This window comes from Stomoxys calcitrans, chromosome 5 (genome assembly GCF_963082655.1).
Source record: "Stomoxys calcitrans chromosome 5, idStoCalc2.1, whole genome shotgun sequence".
NCBI lineage: Eukaryota > Metazoa > Arthropoda > Insecta > Diptera > Muscidae > Stomoxys > Stomoxys calcitrans.
Window position 1 is genome coordinate 33,327,553 of NC_081556.1, and position 17,966 is coordinate 33,345,518.

At 35.5% G+C, this 17,966-nt stretch overlaps 1 protein-coding gene across 1 annotated transcript; it reads left to right on the plus strand.

The window, feature by feature from the left end:
* The first annotated feature begins 1,333 nt into the window (after nt 1-1,333).
* On the plus strand, nt 1,334-17,717 carry LOC106096342 (pro-resilin). Its single transcript, XM_059368798.1, has 2 exons — nt 1,334-1,376; nt 16,813-17,717. The coding sequence occupies exons 1-2, from the start codon at nt 1,371-1,373 to the stop codon at nt 17,443-17,445; spliced, it is 639 nt and encodes a 212-aa protein (XP_059224781.1). The 5' UTR covers nt 1,334-1,370; the 3' UTR covers nt 17,446-17,717.
* Nucleotides 17,718-17,966: the final 249 nt, after the last annotated feature.

Sequence of the window (17,966 nt, forward strand, 5' to 3'; positions counted from 1 at the left end):
CCTGGCCCAACTAAGCATGCTTTTACTTGTTTTTATATAAAATGGTTGAAAATTTCTGTGTAGTGCGCTTATACCCTCAAACACACACACACACCATACAGCTTCCAGATACATCCATAAATAGCTGCATATGAACCGATCCCCTGATTTGATTCTTGAGCCCATAGAAACCTCAAATTTCCTTCGGTTTTACTGAAATTTGAGATAGAAGTACACTTATACTGTGGAACATCCAAATCAAATTCCACTCACATAAGTCCGTCCCCATAGAAACCAAACCCTCGATACTCGTATGATTTCATGACTTCTTTCTTACGAGCCTTTTTCATAACTTTTTTTCAAAATATATCAATTATAAACTTATTCAATTACACCAAATTCTTAGCACACCCAAGATTCGGCCTGGCCAAACATAATTCGTTTTTCCGCTTCAATTTTCGAACCTCGTATTTCTTGCCATTGGTTTTTTGTTATGCTGGTTTAATGAAAGTTTACCAAACAAACATACAAATACATACATTGAACATAATGCTCATTTGAAGCCACAACAACTGTAGCAACGAAAAGCAAATATTTGCGAGATTTCTGTTTCATTAAAATAAAGTAAGAAAAAAAAAACGAAACAAAAACAAAAACCTAAAGCCAAAGGCTAACACAAAAGTAAGTGGAAGGTAATGCAATTTTATAGGGTTTTGTTTGTTTGGGCCATTGTGTGTGTGTTTTTTACAGCTTCAGAGATTCTCGCATTGTTGCAGAGCAACAGAGCTTCTGAGTACTTCTGAGTAGTAGTGATTTCCGTTGCCAATAGTTAGTTAAAGGTAGTTGCTGTTATTTCTATTCCTCTCTAAATGTCTCAAAAGAGGAGAGGTCGTTTTGTGTCTATGGCAGAGAGAAAAACATACCCATTGACTTATCAAAATATTGTGGGGAGTTCTCTTTTCAAGTGGTAGAAAATAGTCATTCCATTCAGAAAGAGGTGATTTTGAATTTGGCGCGAATTTTTGATATTATTTTTCAAAAGACCGAAAAACAACAACGAAAAGCTAGACTTGGTTGAGCTGGGCAATGTTGTTGTTGTCACTTTGTGTGAACATGCTGTGGAGTGTATGCCAGTGTTTGTGTGTGTGTTATGTTTGGGCCATGCATAGTGTGTAAGTGTTGTATCTATCTTCTCTGGTGATGATTTTTTCTGTTTTCCCAACATTAGTTTGGTACAAATATAAATAGCAGCCTACAAAATTGTTACAGTATCAAATCCCATTCAACCATCTTCACAAGAAGAACAACAAGCCAAAACAAAAAACACATCTTAGACACTTAACTTTACATTTTGTGTGTGATCCTTAAACCCAAGCTTTGAATATACAACAATGAAGGTATAAAACACTAAAAAGATCCAGAAAAAATTAAACAAAACTGAACTTTGAACAAAAAGGACATTAAATAAATGAATGAAGAAAAAAAATTTATTGGTAGAACATTTAACAAGTGAAAACAAAAAACGTTTGTGTCTTAAGTCTTTTGTTTTGTAAGACTTTAGTGAAAGAGAGACAGTTAGAAAAAATATATAAAGAGAGTGTTTGTTAAAGAAAGAGTCTTTCTCCATTGCTCAAGCAAACATCATGGCAATTCTCTTTCTAACTTTTAAAGTGAATTTTTTGTTAGAGCTGTTTTAAAGTGAAAATCAATTAATTGGTCATTTATAACCATGTGGCCGACAATTTTTTGTAATCAAGTCTTTGATACCAAAAAATTTACCTATTTCTGTATAGAAAGAGAACAACTGCAGTGAGAGTTCATAGTGAATTATATTATGGCACTTTGGCCTTAGCTTAATAATGACTACCTTGATGGCACATTCTACACTTTCCCAGAGGAAAACAATTCATGCCCAGCTTAAGCCACAGACTTTTAAAGAATTTGTTGATCACAAATCTTTTGTGAAATAAATATTCACCATGTCTGCAAGCTTTCTAATATGAAAAAAAATACTAAAAACTTCATTCCACATTTTTTACAATTTCTAGTTATACCACATTCCTCAATTAAATTACAAATAGGAAGTATTCACAAATTTAAGTTTTCATTATTAATCAAAAAGTTCAAGCAATGTTTGCAACATTTAATCATAACGCAGTTCAAATTTAAATTCCTGTCTCAATAAATTCTAGAACTTGAGATAACTTTTTGTACCCAGTAGTTTTTAAATGGCGCTAAGGCTCATACGTTCTTGGCTTAGAACTATGAGGACAATAAATTTGTCACAAAACAAAGTCATCGGCCAAAGGAACCTTGCCTTCGAAGTGGCCTACTTTTCTCAATGATATTCCAAATCCCTAAATTTCTAATTAAGTTTTTCGGAGCAGTTAAAAACTGTCCCACTAGACTCAATCTTTCCTTAAATCTTTATAAATGCAAAATTGTTCATATCCCAAGGGATCTGGCAATCCTGAAAAAACCCCCAAGTCACCAGTTTTCCTAGCCAGCTATAAGAGGCTACCATTCAACTATTTTACCACATAGACTCTAGAGTTCCCATTTCCATATCCACCACCATAGGATGGATGGTATACTAATTTAGTCATTCCATTTGTAACACCTTGATCGTCTTGACATTCTGAGTCGATCTAGCCATGTCCGTCTGTCTATCGAAATCATACATACTGATATGGCCCCCATACAAACCGATCCCCGGATTTGACAAATTTGAGCCCCTATAATCCCCAGTTTTAATCTGATATGGCTGAAACTTGGCAAAAGAACTTCTGTTATGACTTCCAATACCAATGCCGAGTATGATCCAAATTGGCCTATAAAGTGATATAGCCCCCATACAAACCGATCCCCGGGTTATACTTTTTGAGCCTCTATAATCCCCAGTTTTAATCTGATTTGGCTGAAACTTGGCAAAAGAACTTCTGTTATGACTTACAACATCATTGTCGAGTATAAACCGAATCGGTCAATAAACTGGTATAGCCCCCATATAAGCCGATCCCCAGATTTAACTTCTTGAAGCACTAGAAGCCTTATCCGATTTGGCTGAAATGTGGCACAAAGACATCTGTTATGACTTCCAACATCCATGGCAAGTGTGGTCCGAATCGGTCTATAAACTGATATAGCCTTCATACATACCGATCCCGGGATTTGACTCCTTGGGTCCCTAATATCCGATTTGGCTGAAATTTGGCACAAGAACTTCCGTTCTGACTTCCGACATTAGTGCCGAGTATGATCCGAATCGGTCTATAAACTGACAGAGCCTCCACACAAACCGATCACTGGATTAGAACTAGATTGTCACAAAAACTTCTGCTACGACTTCCAACATCATAGCCTAGTTCGAACGAAGTGCCGCAGAGCGACACCTCTTTGTAGAGAAGTTTTTACATGGCATTTTATCTAGCCCCTGCTCCTTAGTGGAATGTTCATGGGCAAAATTGTATCTCACTAAAGGCAAATTTTCAGCGGAATCAATGGTGGTGGGTACCCAAGATTCGGCCCGGCGGAACACACTTTCACTTTTACCGGCGGAGCACACTTTTACTGGTTAATTTTTAATACTTTTTTTAATCTTTTGCTTACATTTCAAATATTGCTTCCCATCTCAAGGGATCTTATAATCGCTAAGGAAAAGTCGAATTACAAAATTGTTATGAGTTTGAAGAACCTTCCATACTAGTCTTCCGCTTTCTCTCTCATTTTATCACTAATAACTTAATTTCCCATGAACATTCCATTAAGTAACAGGGATACTTTTCTCAAATCAATGAGTGCAGTCCGACTAAAGGGGCCTCCTTTTTTATGTCGAGTCATAGCGACACCACTTTGTAAAGACGTTTTAACATGGCCGGATACCTCATAAAGGTAGCCAGTATTAGTCAGGAGATAACCACCGTCGAACATTTTTCTGATGTTCACGCCGTGATTTGAACCCAGGCGTACGACGTCATAAACATGCTAACTTCAGCGCATTAGTGGCCTCCGGTGGCTGCTATGTGGCAGTCAAGAGAAAAGCTAGACCTACTGTTAAGCATGTCGATCGACTTTGAATCACTTCCTTTATTTCGATATGTCTGTCTGTTAATATGTCCGTTTGTCTGTCTGTTAGTCCACCCTGTGTCTGTCAGAACATGTTTTTATCTGTCCGTCTGTCTGTCTGTCTATCTGTCTGTCCGTCTGTCTGTCTGTCCGTCTGTCTGTCCGTCTGTCTGTCCGTCTGTCCGTCTGTCTGTCTATCTGTCTGTCTGGCCGTCTGTGTGTCCTTCTGTCAGTCCATTTGTCTGCCAGTGCATTTATTTGTCAGTCCATTTGTCTGCCAGTCCATCTCTCTGTCTGTCCTTCTATCTGTCTTTCTGTCTACCAGTACATTTGTCTGCCATTAGATTTGTCTGTCAGTTCATTTATCTGTCAGTTCATCTGACTGTCTGTCCTTCTATCTTTCTCTCAATCTGTCTTTCCGCCTGTATGTCCGTCTGTCAATACATCCATCTGTCTGTCTGTCCTTCTATCTGTTTTTCTGTCTGTTTCCGTCCGTCTATACATCTGTCTGTACATATGTCTGTCCTTCTATCTGTCTATCTGTACATTTTTCTGCCATTACATTTATCTGTCAGTCCATTTTTCTGCTAGTCCATCTCTCTGTCTGTCCTTCTATCTGTCTTTCTGTCTGCCAGTACATTTGTCTGCCATTAGATTTGTCTGTCAGTCCATTTGTCTGTCAGTCCATTTGTCTGTCAGTCCATTTGTCTGTCAGTCCATTTGTCTGCCTGTCCTTCTATCTGTCTTTCAGACTGTCATTTCGCCTGTATGTCCGTCTGTCAATACATCCATCGGTCTGTCTGTCCTTCTGTCTGTCTGTCCTTCTATCTGTTTTTCTGTCTGTTTTTCCGTCTGTCTGTACGTTTGTGTGTCCTTCTGCCTATCTATCTGTCTGTCAATCTCTTCACCTTAGTCCGTTCATTTGTACATCCGATCGACTGTTCATCAATCTGTCCGTCCATCTGTCTGTTATGTAGTCTTGTTATCAAGTTATAGGCGGCTTTTGGTGCTTAATTATCATTGAAAAATATGGTACATGCCTCTTTCTACGGCTCAAGGATAAACGGTATTGATTTGATTCCGTAGAGATTTTGAAGTAACTCCGATATATACCCTACATCCGATATTCGCTATTATGGCTGGCAAAAATTTCAAAGTTGCCCATGAACATTTCATTAGGGAACAGAGTACTTGCAATATTATAGTTGAAATAGCCGCAATTTAAGTCAGATCTTTACAACATTTTGACATTTGGGTAAAGTTCTCAAACATATCCCTCTTCCAAAAGGGACCCGTCTAGGGGTTCAATATTCACAATGGTCACAGAATCCTCTTCACATCAAGTGAGCCAAATTTCATTGAAACTCTGATCAGATTTAAACATAACGTCGATATTTGACTTTTATATAATATGCTCACCAATCTTTCGAAATCTGTGTTGTAGGTCATTATTTGGTCTGCTCTGCCCGACTTTTCATTTTCCTTACGACTTTTGTTTTATTTTGTTGCAAAATCCCAAAAATCTTCCAAAGAGATTTTAATTGACCTCTTTAAAATTTTTATTACATTTTTGGGCGTAGGAGAAGAAATCAACACAAATTGAACTACTTAAGTTTAATAGTGGGCAATTTCAATTATTAGCATTGAAGTCACGGAAAATCACTTAATAAATGAACCAAAAATGTTAAGGAAAACAAGAAGCAAGCGGCAATCTCAGATACCAGCACAACATTTTTTTTTTCGTCTACTGTTATTCAAACAATCCATTTCAAGCAATGAAAGTTTATAATAACCTCACTGTTAGATAGACAATCAAAATATAAAAAAAATAAACGATAGCCACTATTGCAGCAATGCTAAGGGAAAGGAACATTTGTGCAAGTTTGTTGCTTAAGTCTTTTGTTTGCTTTGGTCTTTGGCCTTTCAACAGCCAGGGAAAATTATGAAAAACGTAACACCTAAGGTTGGCTTCTGTTTGAGTGCATGATTTTTGATTTATAATTGAAATATTAGATTTAATGAGAGAGTTGACTCTTTAAGGGTAAGGCCTTAAGCTTGAAAATATTTGTATGTTTCTTTGCTGAAACAGCAACTCAAACCAAGAAAAGTGATATAATAGCGATAGCTAGCTGGCTAGCTGTTGGCAGGAAATTACATATATCAATGTCACATAAAATTTTTGGAACTTACCTAGGTTAACTTTGTTTTCATCTTCTGTGTATATTTGGTGTTAGAAAGATGAAGCTGAAAGAAAGTAAAGAAAATATTAGTGAGAAAAGATTCATTAGAGTAAAAATTAAAAAATAAGATAAATTAAATTAATAAAGCAAAGTAAAATAGGATAGAATAAAATAAAAAATAAAAAAAAATTAGAAAACCGTTTTGATAACCACTCTACTGTCTGTCTGTCTACTACACATACTGTCTGATGTTCTTAATCTATATCCAGCAATATGAGTTGAGGTATTTTACATGTACTCCCTAATCCATATCGATTGCCTCGGTCAAAACGGTCAACCTAAGCCCAAAATCCGTCGTCGTATTGGTGCTGTACAAAATTTTCACCTATAATCATCCCCTTTATATTTTTCAAAAATTTTAAGCAATTTTTGCAGAACCATCATTAAAGGCAGCTGGCGAGCTATCTAATACGAGGCTTTATTGCTTCAATGTTAACACATAGAAAGCCATACCTTATCTTGTCTAGGGTAAGCAGATCATGTAAATCTGATTCCACCCAATCACAGGGAGAGTTTTTTCGTCCGCCCATTTCTTCACGACAAAGTCTTTCTCAAGAAAACTCTTGCTAACCTTAACGTTACCGGTTGATGACAGCTAGTTGAGCTTTAAGCGCTACACCAACCACAAAGAGAGTTCCAGAGTGTATCCCCCATTTGAAGGTTTTTCAAGTCTGCACGACAATACCGTTGTCTAGTGAACAAGCTGATCTTTATGGGCCGAAGGAACCCATTTTTACAAACCAATTCGAGCTCTGAACACTCTTGCTAATACAAATCTAAGCATCAAAATAGAGCCTTTACACTAGCAGTTTATTATCAGTATATGTGGCCCCTTCGTTAAACAAAACCTGCACCAATTAAATTCTCGCAAATTTTTCGACAATGCAGTTTCCTAGTAAAATTGCCACCCTAAGTTTGGATTTTAATTGCACACCGAAAAAATTCACATTTACACGCCAAGTTGAGTTTTTAGGTGTGAGAGCGAAGATCTAATTTAGCCCTACCCTCCTCATTAGCCCTACCCTCTGATCCAAGGATACTTCCCTCCTCATTTTTACCGCAGAATACCTTCTATCACTTCACCACAATACTGTTGTCTAAGGCACTTACGCCCCTAACCTTTGAGTTAGGTCTTTTCTTTTATAATCCTAAGGATTACACGACAATAAGTCCCGTATTGAGCCAATAAGTCCCGTATTGAGCCTTTCTTGAATCGAGAGAGATCTGACAATCAGACCTAATACAAGAAAAATTCATTCCAACTGTTTCTGCCCGTGCATCAAAGTCCAGCTTTCTAGAATGCAAAGAAATCTGAATATCCAGACCTACAGAAGCAAGAAAAAATTCTTTCCAGCTTTTGCTTCTTCCTGCTGAAGATCGTCAATTTCTGGAGAAAAATTTCGTTGCCTGGTTCAACTTGCGGCGCTAACCTTTGAAAGGCGTCGTCACTCACTGAATCAAGCTTGAAGCTTTAGGATATAGAAAGACAGGAACCTATCCTGATCCAAGGAGAGTTCCTTCTTCCTTCTTCTCCATGTCTACCATTTCATCACGAAAGAATTTTTAACAATTTTATGGACTTGCCATAAACTTTTAGGTAGATATTTGTCGGATGATGCTATTCCATCACACTTTGTCATGCTTTGAACCCTTCCTCGGTATAGGGAAGTTCCCTCTTCCTTCTTCTCCATGTTGTCTACCATTTCATCACGAAAAAACTTTTAACAATTTTATGGACTTGCCGTAAACTTTAGGTAGATATTTGTCGGAAGATGCTATTCTATCACACTTTGTCAAGCTTTGAAACCTTCCTCGGTATAGGGAAGCTGTCTATGATTGACTTCCTCAAGGTGCTAATGCAAATCTTTGCTTAAAAATATACCCCTTACTTTCGTAGGTCATTAACTACATAGTTGGTCACTGGTTCGGTTGTTCAATCATCTAAAATCAGTTGTCCAAATCATCCAGACTGGTTTGCAGCCTGGTTTGGATTTTTGGCATAAGGAGTTGGCTCCTTACTTCTATTAGCTACCAGCTTTCCCTTTTTCTCTTCTCAAGGGTATCCTTTGAAATCTCCTCTTCTTTGCAGCCATTCAGATTTTGTGAAAGAAGTCTTTTGCGAGGCTCTATTCTGAAAACCTTGGCTCGGTCTTTTCCAGTTACTTAGAGGGAAGCTATTTATCAGCTGTATTCGAATTCGTGAGGAAACTGTTACTATTTTCAATTCCCATAGAGTAGTAGGACCAAAATTGCCATATTTTGGTCTTGTTGTCTACCCACTCATCTCACTATGAGTAATTCTTAAGGAAACTGTTACTATTACGAATTCTTGAGGAAACTGTTACTATTTTCAACTCCCATAGAAGGACCAAGATTACCATATTTTGGTCTTGTTGCCTACCGACTCATTTCACTATGAGTAATTGCCTTTATCCTTCTTTGTCATAAGTTATCACATCAATATTTCGAGTAGTTGCAAACAAAGCGAAGAATGGAGGTCATCGCCCTTGAGCTTAAAACTTAAATTGGACAGCACTCATTGATATGTGAGAAGTTTCTCCCCTGTCCCTCAATGGAATGTTTATAGGCAAATTTCCATTTGGAGGCCACCAAGGCGAATAGGTTCAAATATTGGGGAAATTGACAATATTCATCCCCTAACTTGCGAGACTAGGAACTACCTTACACATTCCAGGGGAACTGTATTCTGTGGGTTTACCTCTAGCAACATGTAAGCTAAGTCTTCAAGGATCAGGCCCGAATGATAGATGGTCACCAATTTTGAACATTTCAAAATTATGTGGTCTAAGTTAGACTTGAAGAGGTATTTTTGAGGATTTAGGCGGGGAAATTAGGACTCAAGTCGAGACGATCAAGAATATATACACTTTATAGAGTCCTAGATCAATATTTCGAGGTGTTACAAACGGAAAGACTAGATTAGTATACCCCCATCCTATGGTGGTGGGTATAAAAATGATGTTGCTCAACTGAAGTTGTGTATGTTTCTTAAGTCTTTTGATTTGTTTTCCAAGTCATTTATATTTGTAGGTATTTTTGAGGATTTAGGCGGGGAAAATAGGATTTTGAATATGAAAATTGTACTAAGACAATAAAAAACAATATGGCTTATATTATATATTAAATTCTTTGATTTTAGGTTTAAAAATTTATTAAAAATTTAAAAATTTTTTTTTAAAAAATATTTTTTGATAAGCTTTTTAGTGCCATCTATCTGAATTTTTTTTTTAATTTTTTGATCTTCTTATATTTAAATTATTTTAATTTTATAATCATATTCAAATTTGTTTTTATTTTTTTTTGGATTTTTTTAATTTTCTATTTTTTATTTATTTCTATTTTTTCAATTTTAAATTTTAAATTTATATATTTTTTTGTTTTTTTATTATTTTAATTTTAATTTATTTTTATTTTTTTTTATTTTTTTATTTTTTTTTTTTATTTTATTTTTTTTTTCTTTATTTTGCATTCAAAAACTGCAATGTCTATACATCATAGGCCCTTATCGAAAATTATTCAGCAATTGTTAAACTATATAAAACACCAACTTAAAACAAAACTTGTTGCCTTAAGTTGTTCAAAATTTTTCCTCAAATCAAAGAATGCCGCCCGCTAGCATATGCATCACAAAATATAAGCCAGGTTTATGCATATTTCTCTTTTATTAAACATTTTGCCCAAATCAACCCTCATCATAAGAAGAAGCAGGCGATGAAAAAGAAATAAACCGCCCGCCACCACCATAATTAATAAAACACTACAATTTCTCACTGTCAGCGCTCAATGACATTTAAATCACTGTATTTGTCTTGTTTTTGGTGGCTTTCTGCATCCTCTGGGGGGCAAAATAAAAAAAACCGACATAAAATACATGATTTAGATTTTATATTTTTTTTTTTTGGAATAGGATGTTATAAAAAACGAAAAACTACTAAAACACCCAAAGTTCAAGTTCATGTCAAAAAATGCAAAAAAAAGAAGAGCGTATACAAATTTGCGCATGCACGCATATTTTATCGATTATTTTGATTTTTTTTTTTTTATTTTGAATTTTCAACAAAATCATTAAACTGTCCAAAAGGCTTGACATGCAACACATTCCAAACATATAATCATTTGCAGCATGCATATAACGTGGCTATTATATATTTGTTGTGGGGTTTTTTTTTTTTTTTGGTTTAATTAATTTGGATGTTAATAAGTGCCTATTCAGCCAACATCATAAATCAGGGCTGGACTTTGGCATTTATTAAGCTATTTGAATTGATATGGCCGATATGGTCTGCCTTCCCTTTTGAAGAGTTTTTTTTATCAATGAAATTTGCTTTAATCTGGGATCAAAGCAGATGGCGATGATGGCGGTAGAGCTATTTAGGCGCCATAATGACAGCAGTCATCACCATAGTTTAGGCCACACTTTAGCTGTGTCTTTTGGTATTTTTATGATGATTAATTTTAGCACCAATATTAAACCAAAGCAAAAAAAAAAAGATGTTTATGGCCTGGGTTTAGGTATTGTGATGAATGATGTAAGACAAAATATTTGTAGGCTTATCTAAATGGTATATTAACAAACCGTGGCATTTTTATGGTAATAATTGTCTTCACAAGGGGGGGTGATAATTCATATAAATTTATTACTGAAATATCAAAAAAAAAATAAAAAAAAATAAAAAAAAATAAAAAAAATCAAAAAAAAAAAATAAAAAAAATCAAAAATTTTTTATAGAGATTTTGACAAAATATTGCACATAGCTTTTCATTTAGGATTTTCCTACATCTGCCACGTAGCATAAAAAATCATTGCTGGACTTTCCCTTATGGGGTCACACATAGCTATTTTTATGTTATTTCTTTTCGGTTTTATGAACGCAAATTTCTTTTCGGTTTTATGAATCAGGCTAATCGGTTAGGTTGTCAAGCCACTGTAGACATACAAACGACCTATGTTTTAGATTTTTATACCCTCCACCATAGGATGGGGGGTATACTAATTTCGTCATTCTGTTTGTAACTACTCGAAATATTCGTCTGAGACCCCATAAAGTATATATATTCTTGATCGTCGCGACATTTTATGTCGATCAAGCCATGTCCGTCCGTCTGTCCATCCGTCCGTCTGTCTGTCGAAAGCACGCTAACTTCCGAAGGAGTAAAGCTAGCCGCTTGAAATTTTGCACAAATACTTCTTATTAGTGTAGGTCGGTTGGTATTGTAAATGGGCCATATCGAGCCTCTAGAGGGCGCAATTCTCTTCCGATTTGAGTGAAATTTTGCACCTAGTGTTTTGGTATCACTTCCAATAACTGTGCGATGTGTATGGTTCAAATCGGTTCATAACCTGATATAGCTGCCATATAAACCGATCTTTGGTCTTGACTTCTTGAGCTTCTAGAGGGCGCAATTCCTATCCGATTTTGCTGAAATTTTGCATGACGTATTTTATTCTTACTTTCAATAACTGTGTCAAATAAGGTTCAAATCGGTTCATAACCTGATATTGCTGCCATGTAAACCGGTCTGGGATCTTGACTTCTTGAGCCTCTAGAGGTCGCAATTATTATCCGATTTGCCTGAAATTTTGTATGACGGATCCTCTCAGGACCATCAAGATACGTGTTTATTATGGTCTGAATCGGTCTATAGCCCGATACAGCTCCCATATAAAACGATGTCTCTATTTTACTTCTTGAGCCTCCAAAGGGCGCTATTCTTATTCGAATTGGCTGACATTTTACACAGGTCTCCAATGTATAATTTAATTGTGGTGCAAACCGAACCATATCTTGTTTGTTTTTTATTTTATTGACTTAATATGTCAAATTCTCATCGATTATTTAGCCTTAGCCAGTATTTCAATTTTATTTTATTGCTTTATGCTCAGTGAATAGTTGTAACTTCAATGTTATATTCTTTGCAATTTATGTTTCTCAAAATAAAAAAAAAAATCATAAAACATTAAAACCTCTCAAACTTCCAAAACTTCCAATAACAATAAAAAAATATCATTACAATCATAAACAAAATTTTGATAATAAAAATATTTGCCTCTCTTGTGCCTAACGCATGTGTCTTAAGTCTTTCGTTATTTTCCAGCTGCCATAGTCACCAAGTTAATCAAATTTACACCAAGCAATGGCATAAATCTAAGACTCTAGTTCAGCTTAAAAAACACATCATAATCAACAACTTTTATAAATTGATTCAAATTTACATAGTGAATTTCAAATTTTCGTATAAAAAATGGATTTTCATAAGAAAAACACATGGAACACCACAATATATACACAAGACAGACCACCTCGAAGGCATAGCAATTACTGAACATAAACAAGCAGCTAATCAAATTTAAACATAAATGATTGCCAAACTTGTCTTTGATGATCTTAAAACAGATTTAAGATATTCACAGGCACATAAATGATAAAAAGGAGATTGCATATAAATTTCTTGATTTTTAAGAAAATTCAGTTTTCCTCTCAAAAAATTGCCTATGTGACATTTAGATATACTTGGTATAATAAGGTTTAATTACTCATTTTGGATCCCAACAAAAGACAATCCCTTTTCTTTTGAAGCAACAACAAGCCTCCCACATCATAAGAAACCCCACAAACATGCAAAATGCATTGTTTGCTTATAGGCATCTAACCTAAGACTCAAAATTGTCTTATTAACCTCTTACTGACAGCATGTGACAACATAATTTGTTACCAGCAAATGAAAATCGAAAAGAAAAAAAAAACAAATTCAAATATTCCTCAAACAGCAATTGAACAAAATCGCTTTATAATCTTAACATCTTGTACAACAAGTGCCCCCCTTAACGGAGAGCAACAAAATGTTTTCGTCAGTCATAATCTAAGCAAGGCAAAGCTTCCCATGAAGATTTATGGCTGCCAAACTAAGTTCATGTCTGTCCAAATATACATCCAGCCATTCATAGCAGTGTTCAACTTATGCCGCGTTTGTGTGTGGCAGGGCTCTTCACATTTTTTTTTTACTTCTTTACTTTTAGACCAGGTTGTTATAGTTTTTTCATGATTTTTTTTTTTCTTTAACATTTTTTTTGCTGCTGCTTTTTATTGTTTCGGCTATCAACATTTTTTTGTTCTCTGATATAAATCATGAATATTTTAACTATTCTATTACTACAAGCCTCAGTCTGTCTGGCTGATTCTTTCCGCTTTAGATGCGACTACTCAGCGCCATGGTGGGGTGGCCATCATTTCTGCTCAAGTAACTGCAATGTATTTTCAAGTAAACGACGTTACATTACATTGTCGGTGCTTAAGTGAATTGTGAAAGATTTTTCTTAACTGCTATAACATTTGACTAATTCATTTTTGTCTTGCCACTCTTATTAGCATATGCTTGCAAATCATACGACAGCTTTCAATTAAAATAAAGATCAGATTAAACTAAACAGATAACTGTGAGTAAGGCATGACTACATTATAACAGATTTCAACATCATAAATTGTAAATTGAAGTGATTTAAGAAAAAAATAACAAAAAGAAACGAAACATTAAATGACAGTAAAACTATTGTTAAATATCATTAAAATTTTCAATTAATTTTATTAATACTTGTTTCAGAAGAAAACAATGTAAGTGGCATTAAATCATATACCCATTAAAAAAAATAATAAAATTTTTTAAATGGCTGAACTTTTTAATTCCCCTGCTGCCATTAGAAAACTTATTTTGGGAACTTTATATCCTATAAGGCTTATATTACAAATTTTGCCCATGAACATTCCACTAAGGAACAGGGGCTAACTTCTCACATATCAATGACTGCAGTCCGATTCAAGTTTTTAAGCTCAATGATAAGACGCCTCCTTTTTATAGCCGAGTCCGAACGGCGAGCCGCATTGAGACACCCCTTTGGAGAGAACTTTTTACATGGCATAATGCCTTACAAATGTTGTCTGTACTAGGAGGGGAAAACCACCGCTGAAAAATGTTCTGAAAAATCTTAGGTAGACATGATAACCTCTGCGCTACGGTGGCCTTATATACAGAAATTAAATTTTTAAGGACCTATAGAACCTTCCCTAAGGCCTTCAGAGAGCGTAAGGCATCCCACTTATAGCGCAAAAATTTAAAAAAATGTTTTAATATTGTTATCCCAATCTTAAATTTATATATTTCCAAATTTTAAGGAAAAATTTCCTTTGGTGAAAGATTGTTTACTTGATATTAAGAAATCTTAATTTAAATGATATTTTAATATATCCTTAAAATATTTCAATTCTTCAAAGAAAACGCTACTTTTGATGAAAAAAAAATTTACTTGACTTTAAGAACATTTTCTTAAATATTAAAGAAAAATTTACTTCGGTAAAAGAATTTTTTTCCCATATAAAGGAAATGTTATCCCAAATGGTAGTAATGGTTGTATAATGGATTCTTAGCATTGCATCTGAATAGCTCCTTTAATAAGGGCCAAGTTTTTAAGATTTGTCACTTGAAATAAGGAAAGGCAAATTTGCCTTGTGAAAGATTTTTTACTAGATATAAAGTAATTTTTATCCTGAATTGGAATACTACATAATTTCCCATGAACAATTTATTAAGGAACAGGGGATCTTCTTCACTCATATCAATGAGTGCAGCTCGATTAATATTAGGGCACAAGGATAAGGGACCTCCTTTTTTGTGTCTAGTCCGAACCGCGTGCCGCATAGTGACACCACTTGGAAGAGAAGTTTTAACATGGCAGGATACCTCACAAATGTAGCCAGCATTAGTAAGGGGATAGCCACCACCGAAAAATTTTCTGATGTTCTCGCCGGGATTTGAACCCAAACGCTTGGCGTCATAGGCAGACATGCTAACCTCTGCGCCACGGTGGCCTTCATACTAAACTTTTACTTTTTATGGAAAAATTGTATTTTGTTGAAAAAGTTTATACTTGGCCTTAAGAATTTTTGGCTTAAATTTTATAGAAAAATTTACTTTTGTTAAAGTTTTTTTACGGGTTTTAAGAAAGTTTAATCCTAAACTAAAGAAATGGTTTAACTTAACGAACTTAACTCTTTAAGGAAAAATTTTCTTTTATTGAACAAGTTTATACTTGATTTTAAGGAATTTTTCCTAAATATTATAGAAAGTATTACTTTTGGTTAAGATTTTTTTACCGATATTAAGGAAGTTTTTCCTAAATATTAGAAATGGTTGTATAATGGATTCTTAACACTACATGTGAATAGCTCTTTAAGTAAGGGGTCAATTTTTCAAGATTTTTTATCTGACATAAGGAAATTTTTTCTGAAATTTTAAGACACCTTTGCCCGGTAATGTTAAATAGTTTTTTTAATCCTCTTTATAGGACGGGCGTATACTAATTTCGTCACTCCGTTTGTAACACATCGAAATATTGATTTGAGACCCCACAAATTATAAGGAAGATTTTTCTGTGGTGATAGATTATTTTACTTGAAATTAAGATTGTTATTAAATATTAAGAAAAATTTCCTTCTATGAAAGAAATGTTACTTAAATTCTTGGATCTTGACTTCTAGAGCCTCTAGAGGGCCTCTATTTGACTGAAACTTAGCATGAAGTGGCTTGTTTGGACTTCCAACAACTGTGACAAATATGGTCCAAATCGGATCATAACCTGATATAGCCCCCATATAATCCGAACTTGGATCTTGATTTCTTGTGCCTCCAGAGGGCACAATTGTTATCCCATTTGGCTGAAACTTAGCATGAAGTGTTTTGTTTGGACTTCACATAGGTTCATAACCTGATGTAGTTGCCATATAAACTGATCTTCATATTTTACTTTTTGAGCCTCTAGAAGGCGCAATATGACTTCCAACAGCCGTGCCAAGTATGGTTCAAATAGGTCACCTAAACCTATTATAGTTACCATAAAACCGATTGGGCGATTTGACTTCTTGGGCCTCTAAAAAGCGCATTTATTATCCGATTAAGCTGAAATTTTGCACAATGACTTTCGACATACGTCCCAAGTATAACCTGAATCGGTCTATAACCTGATATAGCCCCCATATCAACCAATCTCCCATTTGCACTTCTTAAGCCCCTAGAGGGCGCAATTCTTATCCGATTTGATTGAAATGACTCTACTTTGGTCTCCAACATCCAAACCAATTGTGATCCGAATCAGTCCATAACCTGATATAGCTCCAATAGCACAGCAAATTCTTGTCCATGAGCCTTTGTTTGCCTATAAAGAGATTCTAGGCAAAGAACTTAAAAAATGCGATACATGGCCGGTCGAAAATAGCATGATTTTAACTGTTAGTAGGAATTTGTTGTGTATACATTGCACGCCTACTGCCAGCATAGGGAAACAGAGACATGCCTAAAGTAGACCAAATTGGCCCAAAGTTTATTATGCCCGTCTATGACTCTGAACTGTTACTTGTTTCAATTTGGATTATAGCAAATATTTTGTATTTTATAAAAACTGTTTTTTATATCATAACTAAACATTTCTTCAACCTTCCCTTCTGTCATTTTCTTGCAGTGCTTCGCTACAATTGCTTTCTTGGTCTGCCTTTCCGTCGTCTCTGGCGAACCTCCAGTACCCCAGAATAACTATTTGCCCCCCAATCAACAACAGAGCCCCTCCAGCAACTATCTGCCACCCCAGAACACATATCAGGCACCCAACAGCAACTATTTGCCTCCCCAGCGTGGTGGTAGCGGTGGCGCAGCTGCAGCTCCCCAAAATAGTTATGGTGCTCCCGCTGTGACCGGTGCCATCTTCCCCAAACAGGGTGGTGGCGGTTATGCTGGTGGTGCTGGAGCTGCCGGAGGTTATGGTGCTGGTGCTCAAGGTTCCGGCTATGGCGGTGAAGAAAACTACGGTCCTGCTAAATACGAATTCAAATACGATGTCCAAGACTACGAATCCGGCAATGATTTCGGTCATATGGAATCTCGCGATGGTGACTTCACTACTGGCCGTTACTATGTCCTCTTGCCCGATGGTCGCAAACAAATTGTTGAATACGAAGCCGATCAAAATGGTTACCGTCCCTCCATTCGTTACGAACAAGTCAACAATGGTCAACAAGCTGGCGGACGTGGTGGCAATTACAATAACGGTGGTTACGATAGCAATGCACAACAAGGCAAATTTGGCGGTTATCAATAAGGCTCACAAAGTATAGGAAAACTAGGCTTAAAGAGAGATTTTATTTCATCACTTAGTCGTTATGAATTTTTTTTACCATAATTTTAGTATTTAAAAACGAGCATGCATTGGAGGGCCTAAAGTAAGCTTTAGCTTTAAAAGCTGTCGAAAAGCTTTTTTAGAAGTATTCCTTAAGTGAATCCATAATTCTCTCTTAAGATCCTTTATGCTCAGTCTCTCTCCCTCTTTTCAAACACTCTCACATTCTCTGCCTGTATTATTTCATCGAAACCTTAAACCGAATTTTGTCTCATTTCATAAAAGCCTTAGCCTTAAGCATTAACGCCAACTTGCCATAAAGCTTTTCTCTATTCATGGCCAAAGACCAAATAAGTTTTGGTCTTCTCCAGCTTTCAAATGAATTGAGAAAAGCTTTTTTGTTGTGTATATTAATTATTATTAAACATTTTTATTTTGTTTATCGTTTTTTTTTTGTATCATTTTTTTTGCGCTACTCGTAATATCACCGTCGTCGTTGAGTG